General features: G+C 34.8%; 1 protein-coding gene across 3 annotated transcripts in view; it reads left to right on the plus strand.

Moving 5' to 3' along the window:
- Nucleotides 1–20,310, plus strand: part of NEGR1 (neuronal growth regulator 1) — a 778,258-nt gene that overhangs the window by 438,758 nt on the left and 319,190 nt on the right. For all 3 annotated transcript variants that reach the window (XM_064493454.1, XM_010989034.3, XM_010989031.3), the window contains exon 3: nt 5,585–5,710. In XM_064493454.1, the coding sequence (XP_064349524.1) occupies nt 5,585–5,710 (126 nt within the window). The remainder of the gene's footprint in view (nt 1–5,584; nt 5,711–20,310) is intronic.

Consider the following 20,310-nt stretch of genomic DNA (forward strand, 5'->3'; position numbering starts at 1 on the left):
AGAGAATCCTTCAAAAAAGTCACAAGGACCCTTGGCACTATAATTACATTTGCACTATATTCTCAGAATTTATATTATATCATCCTAGCACTGGTATGAAGTTCTATGGGAAATCATCATTATGAAACCAAACAAATTTTAGCTCTGCACAGTAAGAAAACAAATATTGTTGTATATCTCATATGCGTCAGGCTCTTTTCTAGGTGCCTGTAATAGGCTGTTAAATAAAATAAACATGGTTCTATGAGGAGAAGACAAGTAATACACAGGTAAGGAAATAATCACGCATGACAGTGATAGATTGCAAACAACACTGTAACGAAAAAACTGCAAGAGGAGAGGGAGTGAGAAAGGACAGAGTGTCGTGGGTGTAAACGATTTCAACAAGACACACACCCAAAAAAACCTATCTTACCTTAAGATAATCAAAGCCATCAGTGACACAATGCTTTCAGATGATATTTAACCTTTTAACATTCCCTCAGAAATTCGCATTTCAAAGTTTCCTCTTCGCGGTGAGATTTTGAGGTCACTGTGGAGAAGCGAGTCAAGCAGGACACCAAAGAGATGAAATCGCTTTTATTTTTATTTTGAGTTTGACCTAGTGAGCATGCTTGAAGAACAGGTCTGGGGAGTGTATGTATGCATAATTTAGTTAGATATACGAAAACCTCTAAAGAGTTTTAGTAATAAGCCTATAGCTTCAGAGACCGAATGGGAAGACACTCAGCACACTTGCTTTTATAAAACACTGCTATGATTTTTGCACCGTAAAGAAGCAGGTGATTTTTGTGCTCAGAATATTGTGGTTATGATAAGTACTCAACTGATACTTTTCAATAATCTTTGAGTGTTTGTGGGCTAGATTAAATACATACATCATCTACCTTTTATCCCTGGCAGCCTAAAGAAGCCCTCCAAATGGATTTGTATGTACTGTTGTCTTTCATGGGCTCTTACAGCTTAAGAACTTGATGGGGCATTTAATTGATTCTAGTGAGCCAATACAACTTCCCAGATCCAAATAGTCTGTGCCTTGCATTTATTTACAGTTAAAATAGCCATTAAATACATACTTTAAGGATTTTCCGTGTTGTGTGTGACCCAAACTCACGTCTCATGCAACTTAGTATAAGTGTGAACTCTATTTCATTTATTATTTCTGAATAACATCTGCCTAGACTTTTAATTTAAAATAAAAAAATGTGCTCATGTGATTCCTATGACATACAGATTTGTCACCCTTATGTTGACTTCTCCAATTTTTAATGATTATGTTCTACACTACAAGATGAAATGTTGGAAGACATGTAAGGTAAATCTGTAAAGGCTGCTCATTAAACAAACAAAAAACTTGTTTTATTTATATAGATCAGAAATTATGCACAAGTGAAAAAAAAAAAAAAAAAAGGCAACCCTGAGGACACTCACCAGCTCCTTTGCACATCATGGTGCAAATGGTTGGGAATCATCCCCACTGGTTGGCTGTATGGAAATCACTAGTATCTGGTTTGGTTATGTATTCTGGGATTTTCAGTACTGGTACTGCTCCATACCCTGCCCGAGGACACTGCGATAGACGGCTGTGAAGGGAGAAGGCAAGTGGGGCGAGTCAGATTGCATAATTTTTGGTGAAAGTGAAACCAGGAAGAGATTTGATTCCCTTTAGTGAAGCTAAATCTATAAATACATCTAAATATGCATCATCCCCTCACCATGCCATCACCGCTTGGGAGTCGTGGACAGAGTACTAAGTAGTTGTTGAATTTGAGTCCTGTGAGTAACTGCAGGCAAAATACATGATTAATTTGAAGGTCCAAGAGTGATTCCTTTGTATGTATATGGGACTTAAAATAATTTTCACTCCAACACAACCTTTAAATCCACTTCCAACACTACTGTTTAAAAAGTTTCCAGTGTTCTTCAATCTCTCTACCTGGTGATGATCAACAGCTAATTATGAACACAGGTGTAAAGTCATGTATATCCCCAGTTAGAGTCCTATTAGGAGAGAGACATTCTGTGGTCTGGTATGAAATCTAGAACTCTACCCTTCATCGGTTTTATTTACAATGTCATGATGATGATGATATTTTAATAATTATTTCCCGTGAATTAAAAAAAGTTTACATTTAGATGAATAACTTATTCCTTTATTACTGTTCTCTAGGTCATAAATACTTAAATAATGAGCACAACAATCCAAAATACTCATTAAAATCCATATTTTGTGACTTGAAAGTTGTTGAATTGATTGAATACAGTTACTTCTTTTTAAACAATTTAAGTTAAATTTATAAATAAAAAAGTTGAAGGAGTTTGAAATAAGATATATAGAAATGAAACAGACACCTGAAACAGTAGGTTATTGTAACTTTCCTCATTTTCCTGTTTTTCTATGCAAATGCATAGAGCATTGGACATTCCATAAGACACGCTGCTTTGTCATTCAGAAAGTTCAGTGGCGTTCTTCCCCTGGTGTGCATGCACCATTTGTACACATTTGTACACGTGAGACACTACCATTGTTCCCTGCTCCTGCCATCCAGGGTAGAAGCATCACTTTTTTCTTCTTTTATATCCTAACCTAATGTTCCCTAGGATCATCCCAAACCCTTCCCCAGTACCACACCTTTTTCTGGAGGCAGTTAACAGTATCTCCATTTCTGTTGTCTTACACTGAGGTCATTAATATTTGTTCTCTATTATAAATAGCATCACGACAAATAAGTTTATACATAAACTATCCTACATGGTTCACCTTAGAAGAAACCAACAGAAAATTAATCTCTGATGATTTGAACCCAGAAAGCATACCTATTGGGTGTATGTAAAATGGGAAAGGAAACTGTGGGAAATATTTGTCTTCTCTGAGTTACTTACTGCCTCCCTCTTTTAATTTTAAGTTCCTTGAGGACAAGGATTATGTTTTGAATTTTTTGCATTTCCTGTGAGTCTAGAATTATTCCCTCCATAATACTCAGTACAAGTTTGAATTATTGAGCTGAATATGTAATGATTGAATATTCAGCAAAGCAACACCTGTTTTTGCCTCCACAAGGTACAGTGCGGGTGAAGGATTTCACCGGCCCTCTCCACGCACAGCACCTGCTGCCAACAGGTGATGCGTTCTGAGAAGAGCCTTGCCAGAGGGACTTTCCCTTACTAGCATCCTCTTTCCAGATGTTTCCTTCCTGTAGCATATCCTGAATTATGAGGCCCCTGGAAGTGATTGAAACCACTGAGATGACATGTCACACCTGGAATTCAACAGTCTTCCCCCCACCACACAATTTCCCATAGTGAAATATCAAATCTAAGTTTATTGCTGAGGGACTTGGCTGTTTCTCTGTGAAATCAAATATGGTGCTTAACTATTAGTTTAGCACTCATGTTTACCACTTTAAATACAAGTAGATGTGTAAAGATGGAACTATTTTTAGATCAGATAGAATTGACAAAGTAATTTAATTTAGAGGCTAGAATGTATGGTTTTATGCCACTTCATTTCTCTTAAATATATATACCTCTCCAAAGTTGAATCAGTTATGTTTGAAATGTATAAATAAGCTAGCCAAACTAGAATGATCGCTGTGTACTATTTTCTACATAAAGAAGGAAAGTATTATATAACTTCCCTTTTTTAAACAGTAGACACTGTTATATATGTATCTGTGTGCATATGTCTATATATATGTACACATATACACACATACATACAATGTACACATGTATTTCATAATTTACTATATCAAACCTATCCCTATATCCACATCAAATGATATCTTTATTTAATGTTGTAAGTTTGATTTATTAACTCTCCAGTTCACCAGTAAGTCAAGTATGTTTGTCTCTACTTTCTTCCCAGGGTATTTTAATGTCTTTATTTCTCTTCTGTTTCAGCTAGGCTGAAAAGAATCTCCTGTTTGGAATTTTTTTTTATTATTATTATTATTATTTGCCTGAGAAGAGCTCACTGAAGAGTTTAATGATAATACATTTTAAATACCAATTAAAGTGTGTCATTTGGAAACAGTTACAATAGTATATCCTTTAGGAATAAGCCTTTTCTTCAGTTATATCACAGTTATGTATAATTGAATACTTCATGTTTATACTCAAATCATCCTATGTTTTCTTGCAGTGGAGTTTTGGTTTCATTAAAAAAAATCAAAGATGATATTCAAAGTATGGGTAATTTAATTTATCCTTATGACTGATTTTAGTAACTGGTTTTTAAAATAACTGTGAAAATGTATCTCTTGCAAAAAGAAACTCTAGGAATGGAACAATTAGAAGAGTTCTACTAAAAAAAGCATATTTTTCTAATAATTATCAATGTGTCGAATTGCCATTTATTCAGCATTGACCTGAAAATTCAACATACTATAAGTTTTGATATAGTAAACCAAAACTTACGCACAGGCTAGTCATACATACCACCGAAGTGGTGACGTTCTGAGAGCAATTTCAAGGCATGGGAAAGAGCAGTAGTGAGATTAAATTCAAACACCACATATGATGTGTTCTAATAATAAGAGCTAACAATGATGCCAGGAACTTTTCTAAGCCCTTTAACATATGTTGACTTATTTAATCCTCACAGCAGCTATACAGGGTTTGTACTATTATTATCTCCAGCTTTCAGATGAAGACCTGAGGCTGAGATAGAAGGCACTTGCCCTGGATAACACAGCTAGCCAGTAGAGGACACAGAATTCATATCCATACCATATAAGGATTAAATGAGTCCATTTGCTACTTGAAAAAATACAGACATTTTCATCCTGGAAGTTAATTTAGGTATTTTCCTATCCAACATTTACATCCAAACATCCAAAATATATTTCATGATCACTCGTTCCATCAAATGCTCTGCGATGAAAGTGTCTGTAGCCTAATACATCAGAAACACACACATACAACACCATATTTTCCCTTTCACCCTCAGAAATTTACAGAGCAAAAGGTCATAACAAAGGTTCTAAGAAATTTCAAAGTAAAGAGATCTGTTTCAATCAGTGGATTCCATCCATTACTGACAAGAAAACCCGTATTGAACACATCTTTCACAGCCCTTAAAATTTGTGACCCTGAGATCTTACATCCCAATTCTGGACATGTTTTCTTTTTACCTTGCTTAGCTCTTAAATCAGCATATAGGCATAAGTGTTCTGCTATTTTAAGTTTCTTTCAGATTGCCATTTTTTTTTCAGCCATTTCAACAGAATCACCATTATAGTGAAGATACATGGATGGAACAGACAGATGGCTATATTCTGGTTTACTTAATAGAAAATATCACAATAAAATTTAATTTACACAATTATCAAACTTTTATTATTAAATATTTAATTTATCCTGAAATATTATCTAAATATTAGAGAAAATTAAAGCCAATCAACAAACAAAAGAAGTCCTGAGAGTCCTGAGGATCTAGAGAATCTTTTCGGTGATGCCCATGGACCATAAGTACATTTCACCACCATAGTTTTATTGCATGATGTCATGAAGTTAATCATATGCAGTTCAACAGACTTTTATATCTTTTTATTTCTGACCACTGCATGTTTTGCCATTTCAGTTCCTCCGAAGATATATGACATCTCAAGTGATATGACCATCAATGAAGGAACCAATGTCACCCTTACTTGTTTGGCCACTGGGAAACCAGAGCCTTCCATTTCTTGGCGGCACATCTCCCCATCAGGTAAAGCAGAAATATATCAGTGTTGTTCGTGCTGTTCAGTATCCTCCTGTAACCTCACTTGCTCAGAATTTAAGAGTCAACTAATTTTTGTATCTTTTTCATGAGGTAGGCAAGATGCATATTTTTATACTTATTCTTTATACCTAAATACATGTAGTTCACAAAAAGTTAAATGAACATTTTTTGTCAGAGCCCAGAGGAGAAGCTAGGTCTCTGGATTCCTAGGCAAGGTTATTTTCACTGTAGTGTGCTGGATAATCACAAATCAACAGACAAAAGGCTCAAATGGAAATATCACAAGAGAAATATCTTCATTTAAATATGTAAGGCTTTTATTCAATCGGAGTTCACATGTTAATAGGCCAGCATGAGCCGCTGAGGTAATCAGGGGAGAATGAAATTACACAAATTATGAGGTTGCTGGGTCTAATTTCAAACTGCAGTTCAGAATCAGGGATTTAGCAGTTAGAATTAAGTTTGGACTGATGAGGGATGTAAAAACCCAAGATTTTAAGAAATGTGTACAAGACCGTATAGCTAGGTGAAATTAAGGGGTATAACATGCTTATCGGTTTCTGAGGCTTCTGGTACAGTGTACATCCTCCTAAAGAGATCAAGTCAACTTTAGGAAGTTGGGGCTGATCATCAACAAAACAGATCTGTTTTCACGGCCACCACTCTAACCAAATCGTCGACGTGTGTAAAATTTAAATATTGGAACTGTACAGCTTTAAATGCACCAGGAAGTGAGGGCGGTACTTTTAATGACTAGGACCCCACCACATTTCGGATAAACAAAATTTGATTTTCATTCACCGTATTTTTTTTTTTTTTTTTGGTGGAAATAACTCTAGCAAGGCTTGTATGAGGAAGTCACTTTCAAGGAAATCAGAAAGGCACATTTTATGTAGGCGAAGAAAGAGTACCCTTACAACATCTATTTTATCTGCTAATGCTTTCTTTAATATCATTTATCCCTAAGTGTCTTTCTGTTTCCTCATGTATGCAGTAGGTCTAATGAGACTTACTCACATCATACACTTAGTATTACTATTAATGTGAGACAAAATCAATAGAACAGCCATATACACTTACATAATATGCATTATGGCTCCTATAATATTTCTGAAGTACGAGTGTGCTCTTGACTTCCAAGATTTGACTCTCTGGAGTGGCTACAGAATCATAAAACTGGTATGTGAGCACTGAATTCGTGGCAGGACTCTCCATGGGATGTAAGTGAGACAAACCCAAGACTAGAAATTAGGATATATGTGCTCCGATCTCAACTTCCTTATTCATCAGTTCATCGAGTCCTAGTGTGATCTCTTAGCCTCTGTCACCCTCAGCCAGTTCCCTACTTTTCAAAAAAGAATGATAAAAATCCCTGGCTATTGTGAGACTCAAAAAAGATAGTAAGCACAAGTGTGCTTTAAAAAGTATAAGGTGGTATGCAAATGTAAGGCTGTTTTTTAATCATCTTTCCAGGGATTTAAATCTGATATGGCAATATAATTTTTATAAGAATGAAGCACATAATCTCCATCTTCATATAATTTAAGATTAATAATTTGGATTCAATTCTCCTGCTTTGCAGTGCTTGTTATTATGCATATTCTTCTTTTTTAAGTGCTTGGTTACATTTTAGTTTAATTAAATACCATGAATGCTGGTTAGTGAAGTTATTAGAATAATGATAATGGATAACATCATGAAGCTGGAAGAAGACAGATTGGGTTTATAAGTTAAACTGTGCATAGATTTGTTTTTCTGATCCTACCATACAGAGCAAATGAGTAAAGTTAGCATAAATATTAACTATTATCCAATGAATAGCTAGACATGGCTGATATTTTTATAAATGCTTCCGATAATTGCAAATTATAATTTGGTTAATGGTCTATATTCAGATGTTCAGCAATGTGGAGTTTCTGCTTCAGGTAACATGTCTGATAATTCTATTACCTTTCTTCGACATATATTTATATCTGAAAGCAAAATTATAAACGTCATTAATCTGTCTGTATTTTACCTAAGAAAATCAGTATTTTGTATAGTCTCCTCTTTTCTTTTTCTACATCACAAAAGAAAATGTGTCTCAAAATGATCACCATACAAACAATGTTTAGTGTTAAAAACAGATAGAGATGAGCTCCCTGTCAGGATTAGAAGCAATGGCTAGTTTTTGTACATGCGTGATTTGTTTCTTTTCCTTTCTTTTCTTTTCTTTTTTTTTTTTTTTTTTTTTTTAACTTTTGGTAGTACTTGCTGACTCATTCATGGTCTAGTCTGTTTTCAAGATCAATTAAAAAAATAAAACAGGAAAGTAGCTCCACAGAGCTTCTTCCTAATCTACAGAAAAGTTAGGTTGTGGGTTCAACCACACCACAAACATCACCTGAATAGATTGGAGTTGCCATTCCACTTAGTTCAAACAACTCAGTGTACTTTCCTCCAAATTGTCTTTCCTGAGAAGTTTCTGGCTATATGAGCTTCCTTAGAGTTACTTAAATGAATGATTCTTTCTATATTTTCTATTCTATATGTAGGAATTGATTTCAAATTTATAGTAAAAATTACTACAAACAATTCATAGAGAAATAATACAAAGTACAGTCTCTGTCCTTTACTCAGTTTCATGCATTATTTTTCCCATTTGCTTCAACACTTGCTGTGTGTAGAGTATGCAGGAATGTATATACTTTTTATTGAATTACTTTATCAAACAACTGCATACATCAGACCCTTTTCTCCCTTGTTATTTCAGTGTGCAATTCTGAAGGACATTCTCTTGCCTAACCACAGTGCATTTTCAACTTTTGTACATTTAATGTTGGCATTATACTTTTTATTGAAGTCTATTTGATTTACAATGTTGTTAGTTTCTAGTGTACAGCATAATGATTTGGTTATACATATATATATTATTTTTCCTATTCTTTTTCATTATAGATTATTACAAGATATTGAATATAGTTCCCAGTGCTATACAGTAGGACCTTGTTGTTTATCTATTTAATATATAAGTATTTAGTATCTGCAAATCCCAAACTCCTGATCTGTCCCTCCCCCTCAAGATCAGTATTATACTTTTATCCCATCCCATTACTGTACATATTCTGATTTTGTCAGCTGATTCGTCCTTTAGAGAATTACTTTCCCTCTAGTACAGAATCTAAATATTGTATTTACTTGCCACGTCACTTTAGTCTGGGGACTAATTCCTTAGTCTGCTTAATCTTCCTTGACATTTTTCAACAATGCGTGTAATCCTTTTTGAAAAATAGAGTATTTCTCATTTTGGGTTTGACTCATGATTAGATTGTAGTTATGCCCATCTGGGATTAAATAAGTAAAGTCATAGCTTCTCAGGGAATGATATCCAGAGGCACAGGATATTCATCTGTCCATCATTTGTGATGTTAATTTTCACTCCCTCATCAAGGTTTTGTCTGATTTCTGCATTGTACCTTCTATTTTTCCTTCCCCATGCTACCAATAAGCAGTACAGAGAGTTTTAAAACTGTAACATGTAAATACCTGCTACTTATCAACCTTCCCCTTAGATTTGGCATTGTCACTGATTTTTCTGTGAAACAGGCTTTACTCTGATGATTACAAAACGATGATTTTTTTTTTTAGCTTCAACAATCCTTCTAGTTTTACCAGTTAGCATTTGGCTTTCTGCTATAAACAAGAACTTCACTTTTCCTTATTTGTTATTTTTCTGTTTGGTTATTTATCCATTTATTATGGCAGGTGCTCATTGATTCTCAACTTTTTAAAATTGTTTGTAATTCATTATTATCCTTAATTATTTTGATGCTCAAATATTCCTTGATTTGATCAGAGGGTGTCATTTCATTTCTGACTTCTGTGTCCTTTGGATATGCCCTCATCGTATTTTTTTAAGTACTTTCATACTTTCTGGCATGACAGAATATGCCAGACTCACCCTCACCTTTTGTCTTTCTTGCCCCAGCTCTGGAATCAACCATTTCACTCTACTTCAAGTGATTAGATGCAGTACACACGGGGTTAGGAATGCTACATGTTGATTTAAAACATGTAACTCTGTTGATCTGCCTTAGAGTAAAATTATCAGAAACTCAGAGGTCTAGGCTATTTTCTATGATGTTCTATTAACCACAAAACCTTAAATAAATTCAATGCAAGGGATAGATTGTATGTTGTTTGATTTTATCTAACAGCAGGCCTGGAACAGGGTCTGGAATCTGATCTGTATAAAAAAGGTACTTATAGAGTTAATAGTAAAAACTATTTATAGCATGGAAATATAAGGAGATAATTGTTCTATCATTAGAAATTTAGATACATTCATACGTTTTTATTTAAAAGAAATCCTGTTGCTTTAACTAATATATGACTAGTTCCTTATCTACTTAGAAAATTTCCAGGTTCTCTCAAAATCCCTAATATAAGGTATATGAGCCCCTTTATTCCCACCAGCAAAGTCTTAAGCATCCGATGGTGCAGTATAGCAAAGTAAGTAAGATTGTGAACTTTGATGTTAGTCAGAATTGGTTTTGAGACCCAGCTCTTCCTCTTACAAACTATAAGACCTTAGATAAAACTGTCAACTTCTTTGAATTTCAGATATAAATGGTGATACTAATTGTACTCAATTTAAAGAATTGTTATGAGGATTAAATGGAATAGTATACAGGACTGAACAAAGTTCATGACTTATAGCAAATATTCCGTAATATTAGCTATTAATTTACAACTAAGATGTGTTCGAATGTTTGACCAAATGGAATCTGCATTTCTGTTTCTGAAATTGAGGGACCTATTTACAGCTCTTGAAAGCAATTCACATTGCTGCTCTCAAATGTCATGATATCATGATGCCAAAACTTAAGTTAAACTTCTAGAGAACATTGACAAATTTACATTTCATTTTGAATAGAAAGACAAAATAAAATTCTTTTCAGACAGCATTGTACTAATATTTAGATCCAGTCAGAAAAAAATAGGGAAACTTAAAGAGATAAATTTTAAAATCATATATTATAGATAAAAAATATAGATGCATTTTGAAAGCCTCTATCAAATTTTCACTTATTATTCATTGCTATTGATCATAATCACTGTTTCCTAGTTCATTCCTACTTTTTGATGAGAATACTTGTCTCATCTCATTTAAGCCTAAAAGCTGAACTATGAGTTGGACATTGTTATCCTCATTGTGCAGGTGAACATGGCACTCAGACTATTTAAATAAATTGCCCCAAATGGATGTGAAGTTTTTTTTCCCCCTACTTTTTACTTTGAAATAATTATACACTCACAGGAAGTTGCAAAGTTAGTGCAGAGAGCTCCCATTTACTCTTCACCTAGTTTCTTCCGTTGGTTACATCAGAGGTAACTGTAGTATGACATCAGAACTAGGAATGGACATTAGTGGACTCCGTGTGTGTAGTTCCACACCATTTTATACTACATGAGTTGGTTTGTGGAGACACCACCACAATCAAGATACAGAACAATTCTCTCAGCACAAAGCTTTATTTGATGCTATCCCATCTACTGCTTCACCATCCACCATCCCTGGCCCTGACAGTGACTAATCTGTTTCCCCTCTCTTTAATTTTATCATTTATAGAATCTTATGTAATTAAAATAATTCAGTGTGTGACCTTTTGAAATTGGCCTTTCGTTCTTGAGGGTTGTTATCTGAGTTGTAACATATCTCAATAGCCTGTTCCTTTTCATTGCTGAGTAATATTTTGTGATAGGAATGTATCATAATTTTTAACCATAAACATATTACACAGTATTTTGGTTGTTTCCAGTTTTTGGCTATAACAAATAAAGCTGCTGTGAATAATTTTTTTTCTATCCATTTACTTTCAACCCACATATGTTGTTATATTTTAAATGAGTCTTTTGCAGACAGAACATAGATGTCATGTTTATATCCACTCTGACAACGTCTGTATTTTGATTGGTGTATCTAGACCACTTACATTTAATTTAATTAGTTATTCATTAGGACTTATTTCTGATATTTTTTTCTTTTGTTTTCTGTTTGTTCCCTTTTTTGCTTGTTTGTTACTCTGTTTTCTTTTTCTTGCCTGTGTGCTACTTGAGCACCTTTTAGAATTCCACTGTGTTTTATCCATCATGTTTCTGAGTGTGTCTCTTGGCATAGATTTTGTTGGTACTTTCTCTGTGCATTACATCATATATATATATAACATCATAGTCTGAGGGTATTCACATTTTACTAGTTCCAGTGAGGTATAGAAACCTTACTTATATTTACTCTCTCACTTTTCTAATATACTTATTTTAAATATGTTTTCTACAACATGAGAACTACATCAGACATATGAATAGCTTTTCTTTCACTTGTCAACTGTATATTAGAAAACTTGAGAGAAGGAAAGTATTTTGTATTTCTATATCTTTTTATTATACCATTATTCCTCCCTCCCTCCTTAGGTCCTAAGTTTCCTTCATTTCTATTTAGAAACTTTGTCTAGCCATTCTATGATGGGATGTCCACCAGAGACAACTTCTTTTAGTAGTCTTTATCTGAGAATGCCTTGATTTTGCCTTCATTCTTAAAGGATATTTTACTTGGGATAGAATATTGAGTTTAATAAAACAGGTCATTCATTATTTAACACTCAAGTACCCTTAAAATGGCCATCAGGCATTATTTGGAAATCATGCAGATCAAAGGACAGAAACTTCAAAAAATAAAAAGGTAGTATTTTCTATGCTTTCTATAAATATTGCTGTGGGTTTACCTCAGCTATAAGTTAAATAACATAAACTGTTTATCAGGAATACAACACATTTTTTTTCCAATCTAAGAACTTTTAAAAACTTTAAGACTTTTAAATGAGATCTGTTTCAGCATAAACCAAGTGAACAAGGTCAAGGACTCAATAGACCATTGTTCAGCAATACTGGATGGCAACTTACCATCTATTTTTGTAAATGAAATTGTTGTTGTTGTTGTTGTTGTTGTTGTTGTTTTTGGAACAGACACACTCACAACCTTACATACTGTCCATGGCTACTTTCATACTGCAAAGGTAGAGTTGAGTAGTTGCAATAGAAACCATGTGGCCCACAAAACCTAAACCATTTACTCTCTGGTCCTTTAAGAAAAAAGTTGCTGACCCCTGTGTTAGATATTTGAAAAGAGGTTTGGGTTTTACATTTTGGTTCCCAGCTGCATAACCTACAGATTTAGCACACTCAACCTCTCACCTCTCCTACTGTTTAAAGAGAATTAAATTAAATCTTAAGATACAAATTGTTCATTACTAATTGCCAGAAGTAATAGACTAAAAAAATGAAAATTCTTGTCTAAAATCCACACGCACTGCTGAAATCTGTTGTTTAAAATAATTATGAAAATAGTTCAAGTCATGACACGTACTAACTAGAAAATACTACTTTCTCTTAGTGCTCTCGGTTCTGTTGTCACTCCCTTTTTGTGGAACAAAGTCTTCTTTGAAAGGAGTAGTGGGCCAACAGCACTGGTGAGGAGATGAAGAGGCTGTGTGTGTGCTCCTTGCAAGCTGGCAGCCTATTGCCAAAACACTGTAATTCTTTAAGAGTCTCTTTTCAGGTTTGCAATCCTGACACTGCACTTTGCTCTTTAATGTTAGGAAGAAAAATCCAGTAAAACCAGCAATTTATGCTGATGACATTTCAACAATACCTGATCTTCAGATTACAAGCTATGGTTCTAGCTCCCTTGTCGAGGTGTGCTCTATGTGGAGCTTTTGTGACTTTCCATAATGGATAATTATTAATGTATGAATCTACATAATGACGGCAGGTTAAACTCTTACTGTAAGACTGCACACCAATAATTTATATATACCGTTAAAATGGCCTCTTTGTTCTCAGAGTTTTCTTTATAATTTTAACTTTCATTTTTCTTTTTTCAAAGTCCCCTCTACTTCCATCCAGTTGCTTATGGGCCATTCGGAATTATTCATATTCAGGACTGTTAATGATTGCTTTTTGAATACAGAAAGCAAGAAAATTTTCAGTATTTTAAGACAAATATAAGGCTAAACAGTGACCCTAATGATATGAGGAATCAATATAAAAAATACTCCATTATTCTCAGAGGAAAGTGCTTACTCATATAAAACAGAAAATAGGAACCCACCAAGCATTTCAAAGCATTTTATAAAAGATTTTTTTTTAATGAAACTTGATTTTCTGATAGAGCAGTGGCATTAGGAAAAAAAAATAATAATACCACTCTAGATTATGTCTCCCCTTAGTGGACTGAATTTAGGGAAATGGTTGGCATTAGATTGCTTGTATTTTAGAAATTAAATTTTTCTAGTCTGTTTTTTGAGTGATTTCAATGTCATGTTACATGTGTTAGAGAAAGGCATTGTATAAATGGTGATGTCTAAATAAGTTAGGGGCTTGTTTAAAGGTTATCATCTTAGAAAATGCAGCTTTTACTTTGGTTGTAAATTTCATGCTAATTCATTCTGAAGTGGGACTCCATGGGTAAAAATTGCATTAAAAATATTGAAATAGATCCTATAAGTATTCAGAAAGAGCACCAGTAGGTACTGTGAAAGTATAAAATATATCTAACTAATATTTATATTATTTATTAAGCAAGTAACATGTCGGAGGCACTGTTTTAACACATGTTAGGTTAATATATGTTAAGTGGTTGAATGTGAAGTGGTATTATAACTTCATGTACCACATTCCTAAGTAAAGGAGCATGATTTTCATTTAAACCCTGGCAGTCAGTGAAGATACATCTTGGTTTAACTTCCCTATAAATGTAAGATCATGTTCATCAAGACTAAATTTTTACACAAACAAAGCCTATTAAAACTTTCATGCTATTCCTAGATTAATATTAAAATATATGTAAGTAAAAATATGTTAATAATGTTTTTTTTTAAATCAAGACCCAGTGTGCCCTTGACAATTATAGATAAGCACATGGTTGGCTTGCAATAAATTGTTATTAAGAGTTATGACCTCTAGTGTAAAATAGTATTATATCCATTTTTCTTTATTCAAAAATAATATATTGCTATTGAATTTTAATTATACTCCAGCTTATTTTAAAGTTATATTATTTTTTATTAACTTGACTATAATTGGGAATAATCATCACTACTGGGAAAACAGAATGATTTTAATAATTTTGGATAATAGATAAATAAAAGTATCATAAATACTTTTTATTCCTTTCATTTTTTGTATACTTTCTAAGATTCATGATTCAGGCAAATACAGCTACACAGTAGGTGTTCGATACATATCTGTTAAATGACACCATATTTTGTAATACTATGAAGTCTTTTCATGATTAATAAACTTACATAAACTGACTAATGTTTTAAAATTATGTGACTAATAATTAATTTTATTTATAACTTTTAAGAATAGATCATTTCCCAAAGAGGTTATAGGAAAAGCTAATGGTATTTTGTATAATTATCAAACTCCTATTAAAAAAGGCAATATAGCATAATGCTTTTTTTTTACCGATTTGTATAATTATTTTACTGCATAAGAAATTACAGGGCTTTCATAAATCATTAAGTCAACAGCAATAGATAGGAGAATAAAACAAAACGAACATGATTATTCTGATCCAATAAAACAGGATAATACTCCAGTTTTCAAAAATATCACAAACTCCCCAACGTGGTTCCTTTTAAGAGAAAATCTACCTCTTGCAATTTCTAGATACAGTAATGACTATGGTTCCATAAAGCTAAATGGAAAGCTGCTTTACAGTTAAAAACATAAAAAAGCAACTTACGTAGATGTGCAGCCCTCCTAATGCTGATATAATAGATCCAGGATCAGCACTTGAACCACTATAGTACTTGATACAGTACTTGAACTACTAAATTTCAAGCCTCTACTCACCCTGCCACTCACTGTGTATATTAACCTGGGCAAACTTCTTAAACCCTCTGCGCCTTAGTTTCTTAATCTGCAAATGGAGATGATGATGATGATACCACAGGGCTGTTATATAAAGGAGATGTTACAGATAACGTGTTTAAAAGAATACTCAGACAAAATTAAGAGCTGCAAATTCTTAGCTATTATCATTAAATTTTCTTTGACTGTTCATTTTAAAAGTTGCTTGAAGATAGATAATAAAAAATGGAAATAAGTACTGTGATTAAAAATCAGATAAATGCATTGTAATGATCACATTTCTAAACTAGTGAGATGTTGTTTTTATTTAGGGTTTTTTTTTTCTTTCATAGAAAGTAGAAGAGGGATTGTTTACTGAACAACTACCAGAATGACTTTGAGAAACACATCTGAATTATGTATTCGGATTCTAATAAACAGTGGGTGATGGGAGAGGAGGACAAGAAGCCCCGTGTATTGGAGGAGCGCTTTATTTGTTTCCTTTAGGTGCATTCTGTGCTGCAGGAAAAAAGAAATCTGTGAAAATAAAGAACGAACGAAAAGAGTCTTTCACACGGCTGTAGATTCCGAAAGGCTTGCCTTCACAACGAAGGAGCAAGTCTGTCGGAGCCTTCCACATAATTACTGGCCTAACAAAGCCAAGGTGAAGGAGATAAGGGTACTGTGACCAGGAAACCTTAAATAATGGTGCCCAGTATTTCTGTCTTATTATTATTATTATTATTACTATCTATAAATTCTCTAATCCTAGTTTACTGTGCAACCCAATTTTAGCCTATTTTCCAAAAATGTTATGAAATATTTTCTATCAGAAGAAGTGCTTTCACCTTCTATGGAAATGTTACAAAGGGAATTTTGTCCTAAGGGAAGAGGTTTGACCTTCATGAAATCCCGTAGTGAAATGTGTAATGCAAATGTCTCATAAAGTTTTGAGGGACTTACTTTGCAGACTCACAAAAGAGACAACATGCAACCCTTACTTCATGTGAACTTCATAAACTTTGTCTGAGAGGCTGAGGCTCTGAAAACTAGATTTATCGTGTATTCTTTGTCTAAAGCTATGTTTCACTGTAATCCTCAGATATTTATAGAGTATACTCTTGCATAAATTTACACATTAATAATAGGCTATACTAAAGTCTTGAAAATGTGTCTTCAAAGTTTACAGGATAATGGAGCTCATTAAAATAACGTTTTATTTAGTTTAGTTTTCTTTTTTTCCCCACCTTCCGTCTTGGCCATTTTTTTTTTTTAATGTTTCCTTTTGCATTAGGTTTGAATTTAATCCAGTAGCAGCCGTATTGTTTCTGGACAGGGCTGAAGCTCTGAAGATGTATTATACCCGTGCATCATCATAGCATTGTCATTCTGACGATATATTAGTGTAATACATCTTCAAAGCCCTCAAATGAGAAGCTGTCTGGAAGGAATGGGGCGAGGAGAAAATTCAGTTCAATTACAGGACAAAAGAGCCAGCTGCAGAGGAGGAGAGAATTCTCAAAGCAAGACTCTCGGTGGAGTTGATTACAACTGAGTATTTCATGGAAGTATGTTCTGTTTTTCCTTTTGTGACATGACCAGGAATAATTATGGATTCTGAGCACACATCTGTAAAGAGAAAATGGCTTCTCAACTCTGTGTTTGACTCAGTAGAGGCTGGATGGTTTTAGGGGGACATTTAAATGATTTTGTGGAAAGTGGTACAAGCATTGTTATTCATTTAATATATAAATCTAAAGTATACAGTTAACCTACAGATGGGTTTATTAAAATGTGGTAAGTATAAAGGAATGTTGACCTTTCAAATAAAGTCTTAGCTGGCACTTTAAAAATTTTCAGACACATGTAAACAGAGAGTAGCTGACTGAGAAGTGATGTGCAGGTAACAAATGAGAAAACTAACAGCTCTTCTTAGCCAGCTCTTGACTGTTTCCTCTAGTTTGGGCTGTCTGTAGTGATCAACAAGTCTTACTTCCAGGATACATTTGTCTCGGATGTTTCTCATGTGTTAAAAGACAAACAAACAAAACAGAGAGACTCTTTAATTTGTATCGTAGTACAAATACATTCAGGATTTGAAGCAGTCAGTCCGTCTTAAACGTGTTTTGCAAAAATAGATAGCTTAAGTAAAAAATCCCTAACTCCTTATAGAAAGGTTATGTTCTGAATAACTATTTTACACCTTTTTTCTTCAAAAATCATCTATTGAGCACTTACATGTCAGACAGTTTGCTAACCACTGAGTATGTAGGTGTAAGAGGGAAAAATACAGCTGCCACCCTCAAAGAGTTTACGTTCTTGTTGGGAGAGATATAGGTGAAGAGGGAGACAATTACACATTAACTAAAGACTATGAATACAATAATAAGGCATCTTCAAGATGTTCTCTTTTAAACCAAGCCTCGAAGTTGAAGGAAGGGAGGCTGCTGTGCCAGGCAGTGGAGTAGTGAGAGCAGCATCTGTAAAGGCTTGTGGCAGGAAAGAATGGGGTGCGTTCTAAAACCGCCATCAGTGGGACTGGAACCAACCGAGGAAAGGGGAGGAGAGAGAGGGTTTAAGGTGAGGCTGGAGATTAGCCGAGTCAGGTGATCAAATCAACTAGGAATTGTAAATCATGGTGAAATTAGATTTTTTTTTTTTTCTGAATGTGGAAGGAACCTATGGGAAATCTCTGAGCATGGAAAGAACATGCTTTGATTTTACTGTTTAGAAGATGTTTTTGGTGCTGTGTAGAGAATGAGTGGCTGGGAGCCTGAAGCGTAGCAAGGAGATCATTTAGGAAACCACTCTCATAGTGGAGGTGAGAGCTGACGTTGACTTTAACACGATGGAGATGAAGATAAGTGGATGAATCCCAGAGTATACAGGTAAAACCAGAAGACTGAGAGATGGGGCGCGGGGAATGCCTTTTCGTTTTCTTGCTTAGACTTGCTGAATGGGCAGTGTGGTTAACTGAGATGAGATGAACCAGGAGAGAAATATATTTTGGAGAAAAATCAAGATTTCTATTTTGGCCACGTTAAATTATAAGACACAGTAGACAATCAAGTGGAAATGTCAGTGAATAATTGGATGTATGAGGCCTGATTTCAAGTCCAGGAGAAGAAAGGAGACTTGGAGTCATGAGTCTAAGTCTCTCCTAAGGAGGCAAAGAAGGCAGACAGAAGGTCCGTGACCAGTGTCTGGGGATCTGGAAGACAAGACAGCGAAAGAAATTTCTTAGGAAGAGTTGCTAGTGTGACAGATGAAGAACCAGGAGAGTAAAGCTTAGAGAGGAGATTATTTTAATAATTAAAAAGAGATTTAATTCATTGAAATGTAATAAGAGATAGGATAAGATATATATAGAAAAATGCCTATTGTGTTGGCAATATGGAGATCATTTTTGACTCTGATAAAAGCCGTATCAGTGACACTGGGGATGAGAGCCAGACTGGGTGGGTTTAACAGGGAACGCAGGTGGAGGATGGTGAGAAAGTGGAGAAAGCCTGCCTCTTTCAGGAAATGTTGTAGTGATGGGAAGAGAAATGGGATGCTTGCTGGACTGTTGTATAAGGGTCAAGGGAGGGGTGCTTTTAAGAGAAAGAGAATAATATAACAAACCCAGGGAACCATGCATCACATGGCTTCAACAATTACCAGTACATGGCCTCTTTAGGTCATTTGCGCTGTCACCTCCAACTTACAGGAGGACTTTTTTCCCACAAAAATGTTTATATTAAAAGCACCATAAGCAGTAGTCATTGCAGAACATGTAAGCTCCCATCAATTATAGCACAAGACAAATAGTAGCAACTGTACAAGTGATATCCTCTTCTCTTGTATGTTTTGTTCTCAAACCCAAGATGTCGAGGCTTCTGTAGGACTAATACAGAGTGCATGGGAGCTGACAGCCCTCCCGGGAGTGTGCTGTGTGCTGCTCCCAAGCTCCCTTTCCTCTGCTCTCTCCCTGGAGCACTCCTGTCACTTGTGAGGAACGCAAAGCTCGGTTCCAGCTCTTTCAGGAAAGCCTCTGTTCTCTTTTTGATAGCAGACTATGTCTCTTAGTTCTGTTCCATTGCCTTGCCCTGAAATTGTGTGTGCTTTATGCTCAATTCATCACCCTAGGCGTCTGCTGCCCTGACTGGCACCAGCCTGGAAATATCACCTGGAAGTTTATTGCTCAAAGGAATCACCATCCTTTTTTCCTCCCTTGCGGTCTGTACCAGGAGGTGCAGCCTTCGAAAAAGTCAGCCTTTCTCTTCCCAGGTGTTCTCTTGCTCTGCAGCCATCACATATTGCCAGCTGCTCCTATCATAATTCTGAAATGCTACCGAGCGTATGTTGGATTCACAGAGTTAAATCAAGAAGAAGGAAGAAAGTGATTTGATGTAGTTTCCCAGTTAAAAAAAAAAAAAAAAGCTTCTGTCTACACACTTATTGAATCTGAGTTGTATAGTAGTAGGTGTACAAGCTCATTCCAAATAACATAAATAGTCATATGCAATTTGAGCCTGTAGCAGAAAAACTATGTGATATGTTTGGTGCAATTGTTAGATTCTTAAATTTGTGTTGAGCCTCTCAAATGCTGCTTCTGTGGTATATTAAATCCATGTACATTCTAAGACTGTAATCTGAAAAGGGAGGTGGAATGAAAATTCCAACTCAGGTAGTTTAGTAATGCAATT

This window comes from Camelus dromedarius, chromosome 14, assembly GCF_036321535.1.
Source record: "Camelus dromedarius isolate mCamDro1 chromosome 14, mCamDro1.pat, whole genome shotgun sequence".
Classification (NCBI taxonomy): domain Eukaryota; kingdom Metazoa; phylum Chordata; class Mammalia; order Artiodactyla; family Camelidae; genus Camelus; species Camelus dromedarius.